The 13,157-nt window shown below is 42.4% G+C and overlaps 1 protein-coding gene across 3 annotated transcripts in view; it reads right to left on the reverse strand.

The window, feature by feature from the left end:
* Positions 1–4,517: 4,517 nt before the first annotated feature.
* Positions 4,518–13,157, reverse strand: part of ankrd10a (ankyrin repeat domain 10a) — a 37,926-nt gene continuing 29,286 nt past the window's right edge. For 2 of the 3 annotated variants that reach the window (XM_024399533.2, XM_024399531.2), the window contains exons 4-6: positions 12,247–12,491; positions 11,897–11,980; positions 4,518–5,283 (exon numbers count right to left, since the gene is read on the reverse strand). In XM_024399533.2, the coding sequence (XP_024255301.1) occupies positions 4,814–5,283; positions 11,897–11,980; positions 12,247–12,491 (799 nt within the window). In that variant the 3' untranslated portion in view covers positions 4,518–4,813. The remainder of the gene's footprint in view (positions 5,284–11,896; positions 11,981–12,246; positions 12,492–13,157) is intronic. The other variant, XM_024399532.2, reaches the window with a different exon arrangement.

Raw genomic sequence — 13,157 nt, forward strand, 5'->3', positions numbered from 1 at the left:
CAGACAGAGATAAAAGTGAAGAGAATATCAAAATGTGTTGTTACCTGAGAATAAATAAATAAAAATACTAAACTGTTTATGTTGGAAATTGTTAATAGGTTTGTTTTGTTAGTGAATTGACACCTCCTCTCCTATTTTATTAAATGGAAGATGTTATAGGTTTAAGATGGCACAGTGATGCCATCTGATGGTAAATGTTCATTACTGCAACTCTTGTGTTTTACCGGGGTGCTTGAGATACCCGGATGTGTTGTGATGTACTGAACAAGACTGGTTACTCGCATCAATGCTTCTGTCTCGCCATTTAACATTCAAACATTTTGCTGCACCACTGCAACACCTGCTAAACTGTGTACGTGACCAATATACTTTGATTTGACATGCAAATATAGGCAAATGTTCATACCCAAATATGACAGCATTCCACACCATGATGTTGTTCTCAGATGGAGCGACACTGACTCAAGCGGATCTTGTTGCAGTCAGTCAGATGCATGAGAAAATAAATCAATACAAAGTGACAAGGGACGGAATGTTACAATGTATCAACATATGTACGCAGCGCTGTAGCCAGATCACTATGCTGGTTTGTTTTAAAACAGTAAACAAGCTCAATGCCTTGACACCGCCGCAACAAATCACCTTTTGAAATCCCTCATGAGTCACCTTCTCGCTGGAGTGGACATCACTGAAGACTATGCACGCATCTTTTCGGGTCTATAATTTTTGCAGTAGTTATATTTTGACACGAAAATCACCCTTTCTTCCTGACAACAAAACATGTTCTTTGTATGCCCCAAAATATGAGCGGCGATATCGCATTCTCAAAATAGATAGGAGTTCTGTATATAGTTGTCATCCTCAAAGACAAAATCTACAATAATGTCAATCAGCGTGGCTAATATCACGTATAGAGATACTACAAATGCACACCCCTATTTCTAGGTGTAAAATGGAACAGACTCAGCTGGAGGCGTGGCCTTGGAACGTTACGGGTTGTACAAAAAGGTTGACTGCGGAGGCGACAAGGTGACGCACACGAATGCATAGCCATGTGATTTCGAGATTGCTCTCAAGGGATGGCATGTACTTTAGGACTACAATTAGTATGCATGGGAAGAACAACTTGAAATAGATTTGACAAATGCATTTTGTGGTCACACCTTGTCCATCCAGGACTTCTACATCTGGTGGTGTCAGAGGAAGGCCCTAAAAATTGCCAAAGACTCCAGCTACCCAAGCCATGTACTGTTGTCTGACACACGGTGCCTTCTCGAATCAACAGGCACCATAAGACTGCTAAATAGCCAGACCACTAAATAGTCAATTAATGGGTTCCCAAAATATCTGCACTGACTCCACACACACACACACACTACACTGTCACTCCCAAACATATACCTCACACATTGAGACTAGATATGCACACACACACACACACACACACATACTGACTTCAAACATATACACACACTCATTTGCTGCTGCTACGGTTCTTATTTTACTCTTTATCTATCCAGATGCCTAGTCACTTCACCCTGCCTTCATGTACATATCTACCTCAAGTGCATCTGCACATTGACCTGGTACTCCCTGTATATAGCTCCATTCTTGTGTATGTTATTTTATTCCTCATGTGTTAGTTACTATTTTGTTTTTAAAACTCTGGATCATTGGAAAAGGTTCGTAAGCAAGCATTTCACTGTAAAGTGTATACCAGTTTTATTCGTCGCATGTGGTAAAATTTGATTTGATTACAGTAGTATCCCATGAAAGCACATCTTCAGACATGATAATCTTCAGACCCTATAATTCCCATTTTAAATAAATGCTAGTTGCACAAGCAAGATAAGACAAGGTCATTCAAAAAAATCATTCAAACATTTTAGCAATGTCATAGAAGCAAAAGGGAAGACATGGTCAAGTATGCAATTTGATAACACATTTATTTCAGAAGACCCAAAAAAATGAATCTAAAAAGGACTGTCATAAGTCAGTTTACAGATTGTCTACACGATAAATACTGTTTGCAGTGCTCCAAGTACAGACAATGAACAACAAGGTAAAACAAACTCAGTAAAAACACTTTTTTGTGCCATAATAGATTTAACATAAGTGTTGGCAGAGAACCTACATGCCAAACACAAGTAATTTACCCTTTTGGTCTAAAAAAACAAAAAAAAACAGGCATTGCCGACTTATCATAACTCATATTTCTAATAACCTGCATTTTATGCAATACCCTCACCAGACAAACTAGGATCAGCTTACCACAATCACATCTCTTGTGCTACAACAGACAGTAATAAAATAAGAATTTCAAATATCAAATACAAAAACGACAATGCTACAGTTGAAGACAGAAGTTTACATACACAAACAAGTCATTAAAACTTGTTTTTCAACCACTCCACAAACTCCTTGTTAACAAACTATAGTTTTGGCAAGTCAGTTAGGACATCTACTTTGTGCATGACAGGTAACTTTTCTAACAATTGTTTACAGACAAGATTATTTCACTTATAATTTACTGTATCACAATTCCAGTGGGTCAGAGGTTTACATACACTAAGTTGACTGTGCCATTAAACAGCTTGGAATATTCCAGAAAATGATGTCATGGCTTTAGAAGCTTCTGATCATTTGAGTTAATTGGGGGTGTACCTGTGGATCTATTTCAAGGCCTACCTTTGAACTTCGTGCCTCTTGCTTGACATCAAGGGAAAATCAAAAGAAATCAGCCAAGACCTCAGAAAATAAATGGTAGAAATCCACAAGTCTGGTTTATCCATGGGAGCAATTTCCAAATGCCTGGATGTACCACTTTCATCTGTACAAACAATAGTATGCAAGTTTAAACACCATGGGACCACACAGCCGTCATACCGTTCAGGAAGGAGACGCATTCTGTCTCCTAGAGATGAACGTACTTTGGTGCAAAAAGTGCAAATCAATCTCAGAACAGCAAAGCACCTTGTGAAGATGCTGGAGGAAACAGGTACAAAATTATCTAGTTGTGGCCAAAAGTTTTGAGAACGACACAAATATACATTTTCACAAAGTCTGCTGCCTCAGTTTGTATGATGGCAATTTGCATATACTCCAGAATGTTATGAAGAGTGATCAGATGAATTGCAATTAATTGCAAAGTCCCTCTTTGCCATTCAAATGAACTGAATCCCCCAAAAAACATTTCCACTGCATTTCAGCCCTGTCACAAAAGGACCAGCTGACATCATGTCAGTGATTCTCTCGTTAACACAGGTGTGAGTGTTGACAAACAATGCCTTTTCCAGCATGATGGCAAACCTTGCCATAAGGCAAAAGTGATAACTAAGTGGCTTGGGGAACAAAACATTAATATTTTGGGACCATCGCCAGGAAACTCCCCAGACCTTAATCCCATTGAGAACTTGTGGTCAATCCTCAAGAGGCAGGTGGACAAACAAACCCGCAAATTCTGACAAACTCCCACATATTCTGACAAACATTGATTATGCAAGAATGGACTGCCATCAGTCAGGATGTGGCCCAGAAGTTAATTGACAGCATGCCAGGGTGGATTGCAGAGGTCTTGAAAAAGAAGGGTCAACAATGCAAATATTGACTCTTTGCATCAACTTCATGTAATTGTCAATATAAGTCTTTGACACTTACAAAATGCTTGTAATTATATTTCAGTACTCCATAGTAAGTGTCTAAAGACACTGAAGCAGCAAACTTTGTGGAAATTAATATGTGTGTCATTCTCAAAACTTTGTCATGACTGTATATCCACAGTAAAACAAGTCCTATATCGACATAACCTGAAAGGCCACTCAGCAAGGAAGAAGCCAGTGCTCCACAACCACCATTAAAAAAGCCAGACACAGTTTGCAACTGCACATGGGGACAAAGATTGTACTTTTTGGAGAAATGTACTCTGGTCTGATGAAACAAAAATAGAACAGTTTGACCATAATGACCACTGTTATGTTTGGAGGGAAAAAGGGGAGGCTTGCAAGCTGAAGAACACCATCCCAAATGTGGAGCACGTGGGTGGCAGCATCATGTTGTGGGGGTGCTTTTCTGCAGGAGGGACTGGTGCACTTCACAAAATAGATGGCATCATGAGGCAGGAAAATTTGGTGGATATATTGAACATCTCAAGACATCAGTCAGGAAGTTAAAGCTTTGGTCGCAAATAGGCCTTCCAAATGGACAATGACCCCAAGCATACTTCCAAAGTTGTGGCAAAATTGTTTAAGGACAACAAAGTCAAGGTATTGGAGTGGCCATCACAAAGCCCTGACCTCAATCCCATAGAAAACTGGGGACAAAATTCACCCAACTTATTATGGGAAGTGTGTGGAAGGCTACCTGAAAAGTTTGACCCAAGGTAAACAATTTAAAGGCAATGCTACCAAATATTAATTGAGTGTATGTAAACCTCTGACCCACTGGGAATGTGATGAAAGAAATAAAAGTTGAAATAATTCTCTCTACTATTATTCTGACATCACATTCTTAAAATAAAGTGATCCTAATTGACCAAAGACAGGGCATTTTTACTAGGATTAAATGTCAGGAATTGTGAAAAACTGAGTTTAAATGTATTTGGCGAAGGTGTATGTAAACTTCCGACTTCAACTGTACTTGTTCCCTTTGGTAGATGAGCCAAAGTGTCTCTCTCCACTCCATCCCCAGTGCAACAATGATGTTATGGTAACCATTGGATTTTAAGGCAGGCTAGCGGCTCTATGCAAAGTTGTGTCACCGCTGGGGTAGGTAGATAGACTGACTACTTACTTGGGAAGGGCCAGCCTCCCCCAATTTAGGATCCGTGGTAGAGGTGCATGTCACTGAGCACGGCCTGGTCGTAACACTGCTCCACGCACACAGAGTTGCTGTGCTCTTCAGCCAGGTCCTCTGCCGTGTCCCCAAATCCATGGTAATGTCCGTAGTGCAGGGTGTCTCCCAGGTCGCTGGCCATGGCCTCCCAGGAGGGTCGGTGGGACACGCAGCTGCTGGGGCTTCCCGTCAGGTGTAGCGAACCGCACATCTCGTGGGCTGAATGCCGCCGGGTCTCCTCCGCCTCCTGATTAGCTAGCCGTGATGACGATAGACCGTTTTCAGTGGAAGTAGCCAAGGCCGACAGTCCCCATGGCGTGGAGAAGCCGGTTGACAGCACAGCAGGGTTGTCCCCACTTAGGTGTTTTGGCATGTGGCCATTGGTGGAGATGGCACCGTTCTGTGGCCCATTGTTGCCGTTCGTCTGACCCGTGGTGGCTTTGGGGTCATCTGCTGTTGAAAAAAAGACATGACTAGTCATATTCAAATGTTGGATGGCACATAGAAAGAACACACTTGGCAGGTTAATGAACAGGATTTGGTAGCAACTCTCCAAACACATAAATATGAGGTAAGCAACTTGATTTTGTTTTGCAAACACATCCTTGTCCGATTCTGATACTTTGACAAAAAATAAACCATTGAATATGACCCAGACAATTACTTTACCCTAGACAGATGATTTCAATGTAAATAAATGCCTATGAAATTTCATCACGTCAAGGTCATCAAAAAGGTTAATAAAAAAATTACTTTCGAGTATACATTCTCTATCGATGTGCCTTTCAAACACATGACAATGTACCAGAAATACATACCCCTGGCCAAACTAGATTTGTACTTACACTAACAAAACATTAATACAACTGTCAGAATCAGAAAAAAATCTAGGTGTACTATAAACATTGGTAATTATTTCTATAACGTACAGTTGAAAGATACTGTCAGATTAATCACTACCATACCATGCAAATGTTTATCAAATACAACAGTGGCACAGCACAAATATATTATGTTTCATTGAACTGATTAAACCACAACTGGCCAATTTTATAGTACAAACAAGTGAATTTCTCATCGCTTCCATTTGAAATGTATAATCAGTCAGGGGAGTAAGAAGTCTACCCTTTGGCTCTTAAACAAAGGATTTACAAGTTAAACCAAAGCACCAGCTTGGATCTCATTCTCTTAATTTTCTTTAGATCAAACAGGGTATGGGACAATGCTATTATACACTGCTCAAAAAAATAAAGGGAACACTTAAACAACACAATGTAACTCCAAGTCAATCACACTTCTGTGAAATCAAACTGTCCACTTAGGAAGCAACACTGACAATAAATTTCACATGCTGTTGTGCAAATGGAATAGACAACAGGTGGAAATAGGCAATTAGCAAGACACCCCCAATAAAGGAGTGGTTCTGCAGGTGGCAACCACAGACCACTTCTCAGTTCCTATGCTTCCTGGCTGATGTTTTGGTCACTTTTGAATGGTGGTGGTGCTTTCACTCTAGTGGTAGCATGAGACGGAGTCTACAACCCACACAAGTGGCTCAGGTAGTGCAGCTCATCCAGGATGGCACATCAATGCGAGCTGTGGCAAGAAGGTTTGCTGTGTCTGTCAGCGTAGTGTCCAGAGCATGGAGGCGCTACCAGGAGACAGGCCAGTACATCAGCAGACGTGGAGGTGGCCGTAGGAGGGCAACAACCCAGCAGCAGGACCGCTACCTCCGCCTTTGTGCAAGGAGGAGCAGGAGGAGCACTGCCAGAGCCCTGCAAAATGACCTCCAACAGGCCACAAATGTGCATGTGTCTGCTCAAACGGTCAGAAACAGACTCCATGAGGGTGGTATGAGGGCCCGACGTCCACAGTTGGGGGTTGTGCTTACAGCCCAACACCGTGCAGGACGTTTGGCATTTGCCAGAGAACACCAAGATTGGCAAATTCGCCACTGGCGCCCTGTGCTCTTCACAGATGAAAGCAGGTTCACACTGAGCACGTGACAGACGTGACAGAGTCTGGAGACGCCGTGGAGAACGTTCTGCTGCCTGCAACATCCTCCAGCAGGGGGGGGGGGTGCACAGCCCTCCATGTGCTCACCAGAGGTAGCCTGACTGCCATTAGGTTCCCGAGATGAGATCCTCAGACCCCTTGTGAGACCATATGCTGGTGCGGTTGGCCCTGGGTTCCTCCTAATGCAAGACAATGCTAGACCTCATGTGGCTGGAGTGTCAGCAGTTCCTGCCAGAGGAAGGTATTGATACTATGGACTGGCCCGCCCGTTCCCCAGACCTGAATCCAATTGAGCACATCTGGGACATCATGTCTCACTCCATTCACCAACACCACGTTGCACCAGACTGTCCAGGAGTTGGCAGATGCTTTAGTCCAGGTCTGGGAGGAGATCCCTCAGGAGACCATCCGCCACCTCATCAGGAGCATGCCCAGGCGTTGTAGGGAGGTCATACAGGCATGTGGAGGCCACACACACTACTGAGCCTCATTTTGACTTGTTTTAAGGACATTACATCAAAGTTGGATGAGCCTGTAGTGTGGTTTTCCACTTTAATTTTGAGTGTCACTCCAAATCCAGACCGCCATGGATTGATAAATTTGATTTACATTGATAATTTGTGTGATTTTGTTGTCAGCACATTCAACTATGTAAAGAAAAAAGTATTTAATAAGAATATTTCATTCATTCAGATCTAGGATGTGTTATTTTAGTGTTCCCTTTATTTTTTTGAGCAGTGTAGTTGTGATTTTGTATTAGTTTCTATTAGTTCTTCAAATTTTATTTGAAATTCAGTTATGATTTTATAAAACTAAGTCTAAAACCTATTTTTTTTTTGTATTATTTAGTTTGTATTATGGACAGAAAGTAGCCCATGTGTGGGAAGCTAGGAGTCATTAACAGTGGGGCAAAAAAGTATTTAGTCAGCCACCAATTGTACAAGTTCTCCCACTTAAGAAGATGAGAGAGGCCTGTAATTTTCATCATAGGTACACTTCAACTATGACAGACAATTTGGAGAAAAAAAATCCAGAAAATCACATTGTAGGATTTTTAATGAATTTATTTGCAAATTATGGTGGAAAATAAGTATTTGGTCAATAACAAAAGTTTCTCAATACTTTGTTATATACCCTTTGTTGGCAATGACAGAGGTCAAACATTTTCTGTAAGTCTTCACAAGGTTTTCACACACTGTTGCTGGTATTTTGGCCCATTCCTCCATGCAGATCTCCTCTAGAGCAGTGATGTTTTGGGGCTGTTGCTGGGCAACACGGACTTTCAACTCCCTCCAAAGATTTTCTATGGGGTTGAGATCTGGAGACTGGCTAGGCAAATCCAGGACCTTGAAATGCTTCTTACGAAGCCACTCCTTCGTTGCCCGGGTGGTGTGTTTGGGATCATTGTCATGCTGAAAGACCCAGCCACATTTCATGTTCAATGCCCTTGCTGATGGAAGGAGGTTTTCACTCAAAATCTCACGATACATGGCCCCATTCATTATTTCCTTTACACGGATCAGTCGTCCTGGTCCCTTTGCAGAAAAACAGCCCCAAAGCGTGATGTTTCCACCCCCATGCTTCACAGTAGGTATGGTGTTCTTTGGATGCAACTCAGCATTCTTTGTCCTCCAAACACGATGAGTTGCGCCAGTGGGCGCCAGTGGCGAATTTGCCAATCTTGGTGTTCTCTGGCAAATGCCAAACGTCCTGCACGGTGTTGGGCTGTAAGCACAACCCCCAACTGTGGACGTCGGGCCCTCATACCACCCTCATGGAGTCTGTTTCTGACCGTTTGAGCAGACACATGCACCTTCATTATTTCCTTTACACGGATCAGTCGTCCTGGTCCCTTTGCAGAAAAACAGCCCCAAAGCGTGATGTTTCCACCCCCATGCTTCACAGTAGGTATGGTGTTCTTTGGATGCAACTCAGCATTCTTTGTCCTCCAAACACGACGAGTTGAGTTTTTACCAAAAAGTTCTATATTGGTTTCATCTGACCATATGACATTCTCCCAATCTTCTTCTGGATCATCCAAATGCTCTCTAGCAAACTTCAGACGGGCCTGGACATGTACTGGCTTAAGCAGGGGGACACGTCTGGCACTGCAGGATTTGAGTCCTTGGCGGCGTAGTGTGTTACTGATGGTAGGCTTTGTTACTTGGTCCCAGCTCTCTGCAGGTCATTCACTAGGTCCCCCCGTGTGGTTCTGGGATTTTTGCTCACCGTTCTTGTGATCATTTTGACCCCACGGGGTGAGATCTTGCGTGAAGCACCAGATCGAGGGAGATTATCAGTGGTCTTGTATGTCTTCCATTTCCTAATTGTTGCTCCCACAGTTGATTTCTTCAAACCAAGCTGCTTACCTATTGCAGATTCAGTCTTCCCAGCCTGGTGCAGGTCTACAAATTTGTTTCTGGTGTCCTTTGACAGCTCTTTGTTCTTGGCCATAGTGGAGTTTGGAGTGTGACTGTTTGAGGTTGTGGACAGGTGTCTTTTATACAGATAACAAGTTCAAACAGGTGCCATTAATACAGGTAACGAGTGGAGGACAGAGGAGCCTCTTAAAGAAGTTACAGGTTATGAGAGCCAGAAATCTTGCTTGTTTGTAGGTGACCAAATTTTTATTTTCCACCATAATTTGCAAATAAATTCATTAAAAATCCTACAATGTGATTTTCTGGATTTTTTCTCTCATTTTGTCTGTCATAGTTGAAGTGTACCTGTGATGAAAATTACAGGCCTCTCTCATCTTTTTAAGTGGGAGAACTTGCACAATTGGTGGCTGACTAAATACTTTTTTGCCCCACTGTATGTGTTGTTGGCCTTGTTGTTTTTTGGGGATTTTCACATCTTGCCACTGGGGGCAGTAATACAAGCTGAAGGTTTGGCAATGTTTAAAGGAACTTAAAGTGACTTGGATTTAAAAGGATAATCGTCGGTGTCTGATTCAAACATTTCTGCCACGCCGTTTATAGTCATGGCCAGCTCTGGGGGTTCTTGTTCATGGGTATTCTCTTGCCTGTTTGGAAAGCTTGATAGCCATGTTCGCCCCGTTGTCAGTTACGAGTAGGCTCTTCTCTGTCCTATACGTCCAATGTGCTGTCAATTACCACTCCGGTGTGTGGATGTTAAATCCAATAGAGGCTGAGCAACACGTGGTGTCTTGTTGGAGGGGTGATAGAAGCAGGCTGATATGCACATAAACAAAGCAGTCAGTCCTTTCTTGCTCCAGCAGTCAACACACAGGGTTGATTTTCATGCCTCTTTTAGAATGTCCTTAACTTTGTGTTGCTGTATCCATTTGCAAAGCAATCAACACGTTTACTCTAGCAAAGGCAGGAGTTTTAAATTTTGGGATCAAGTCCCAATGGGCAAAGACGTCAATTCAACATGGTTTCAACCAATGTATGCCCAGTGTGGTATTTAGTTCAATTGTCTGAGGGCTGGTTCAGCACACAGTCTTGTGGACTTGCCAGACTGGATGAATAAATTAACCAGTGCTGTTTATTTTTTTTACAGATTTGAATGAGGTTTCCATGTTTCTGCTCTTTTCATTCAAACTGCTAGTTGGTTGTCCTAACGTTGCCGTGCAGCTACTTGTAGCTTCTGGCTGTCTCACCTGGTCTTTAGCCTGAAATTGTTTGTATGATTCTTTGTGGGCACTGTTCAGATTAACTTTGAGATTGGTTTGGACTTCCCTTTTATCTCTGTTCCATACACACTGCTGACACTATAATACATGGTCCTTTCCAGCAATGTACTCAAAACAATCCCATACAGCGCTTTACCTTTTGCTGCCACCATTGCTCACCCTCAGATTTCTTCCCCGTTAGGTTGTGATAGTGATGCACAAGCTAGATCTATTTGAAACATTGCCATCTACTGGCAGCATTTCTCCACCAGATTCAGAAAACTAAGTCATGCGTGCTCTGAAACATGATTTGCCGAACTGTGCTTCTTAACCCGGAAGCCAGCTGCACCAATGAGTCAGAGAAAACGGCATTCAACTGACGGCTGAAGTCAAGCCTGCAGGCGGCCGGCCCGCCACAAGGAGTCGATAGAGTGCAATGAGCCAAGTAAAGCCCCCCCCCCAGCCAAACCCAGACAACGCTAGGCCTAATTGTGCACCGCAGCAGTGCTTTAAACTGTCCTCCAAGTGGCACAGCAATGGTTATTTTAATTTGTTATCCAAGTAAATGATAGAAAAATACTGAAACTAAATGTTCATTATTTTAACAAAAATTGGAAAAACAATTTTGTTTACTATAATAACCTCAGTATTTACAGAAGGGAATATGGAGGGGGCGAATTTGGAATAACACTTATACCATGTAATCAGTCAAAATGTACTTCATAAACACCATCTTTCAAGAAAACCTTAAATCTACAGAATACATTCATTAAAGCCTTATAGTTTCAGTCCTGGTAGCGATTCTGCCATTTGGTTGTTGCCAAAGCATAAATGGTACACAGGGATGTGGATATAGTCATGTTTTCCACACAGGATTCGACTAGGGCATAACCAAATTGCAGATGACAGACTGATGTGAAAAACAAAGGTAATTTGATGAGGTTCATTCACACAACTACCATATTGTGGAGGCCTATCAAGAACAAGGGAAATATTTCAAACTGAACAGTAAGGAAAGGACATTTGGGTACACACAGAATGGGAAAATGCATTAATGGATTCCATGCATAAAATATGCATGTCTGGATTTGTGTGCATTCCTACAGCTTGAACATGAATGTGCCAGAAATGCAGAAGGTGTAGGATGAGCTGCTCAGGGATAATGAAAGTTAACATTACTAGAAGCTTAATACATTTCTGAACCATTGAACATTTTCAGATGCCTTGATCTTGACAAAATATTAAAGTCAAGACGATAACAACCTAGCTTATACATACACATGATTCAGAGTGTGAAACTGGCTTAAGGCCACTACAAATAGGCGCAGGAGTTAGTGCAGCGACATGGGATCTGCATGGAGACCACAGTAGAGATATCCAGCTCTTTCAGGGCTGTGGAGGGGCCAGTCCCACCTGAGACAGGGTCTGCAGACTCCATATACATGGTCTCCAGCTCCTCCCCGCAGCCATGCTGCATCCACTTGGGCAGGTCCACACCTGAGGGACGACGGACAGACAGAGCGGAATTAGACATAGTTAAGGACCTACTATAAGAATGTCTACAGATCAAATTTTGTTCTCATATGGTATCTATAAGAGTTGCCGTTCAGACTTTAATGCCTACTGACTTGCCAGGCAATTACATTTTTGTAAGAGCTAGAAAGATAGTCCAACTGATTCATATCGAATCAGCACATTGGCAAAGATAAATACACACATTTGAACATTTCTCAGGCCCTGCAACAGACTAGATAGGCCCCTACCGTCTGTTCTGGCCTTCTTGATGTGATTGGGCTCCACACCGTCCAGAAGCCTCTTTCTATTGGCCAGCCCATTGAGGAGACCCTGGCTTTGGCTGAGAGAGCGGTGGCCGTTTAGCGCCCCGTTGGATTGGAAACCATTGAGCTGGTTGAGGTGGTTTTGAGCGTTGGAGAGCAGCTGGGCGCACTCCCAGAAGCCCTGGGCGTGGGCCAGGTCTGCCGCCGTCAAGCCATTAGCGTTCCTTAAGCTGCCCGGTGAGATGGGACCAAAGTTAGGAACTTCCCCAAGCTAAAGCAAGCACGTACAAGACAAGTCACACAGCCCCCTCTATATCCAACCCTGTCTGCTCTACTTCTGCTATCATTCTACATTTTATTGCACTGACTCAGTTACACTGAAACTGACCCAAATCCTATCCTGAAATAACAAAACAAAAATAGACGAAGGATGGTAGAAACCAACACTGCAGTAAGAGATGATTAATGTCCATCTATGGGTAGCATTAAACATGACAATCCAGGAAATAATTTGACTTTTCGTAGTAGTTCAGTGGATAGAGTAGGTCCAGCTAGACAGAAGAGGACCAGAGCTTCAACTAAAAAGTAACCCAAAAGTGAGTTTAGAGAATGCAGTCCCAAAAATATATAATTGTGAAAAAACCTTGTGCTGAAACCAATTGGTAAAAAAAGTGTTCCGTTTACATATTTTCTGGATAGCAAGGTAGACTGCGTAAAATGTCACACCATGTAGACAGAGCATCTTAGTTGTTTATAAGGATTCAAAGATGTAGCATGTGTCTGCTTTGAAACTCACTACAATACTCGGTTGTTGCAATTAATCATTCATTGACTCCATGGTAAGAAGAGTTAACACGTAAGAAAACTATCCTTTTAAGAACAGACTTGAGAATGTA

This window comes from Oncorhynchus tshawytscha, linkage group LG07 (assembly GCF_018296145.1).
Source record: "Oncorhynchus tshawytscha isolate Ot180627B linkage group LG07, Otsh_v2.0, whole genome shotgun sequence".
In the NCBI taxonomy this organism is placed as follows: Eukaryota; Metazoa; Chordata; class Actinopteri; order Salmoniformes; family Salmonidae; genus Oncorhynchus; species Oncorhynchus tshawytscha.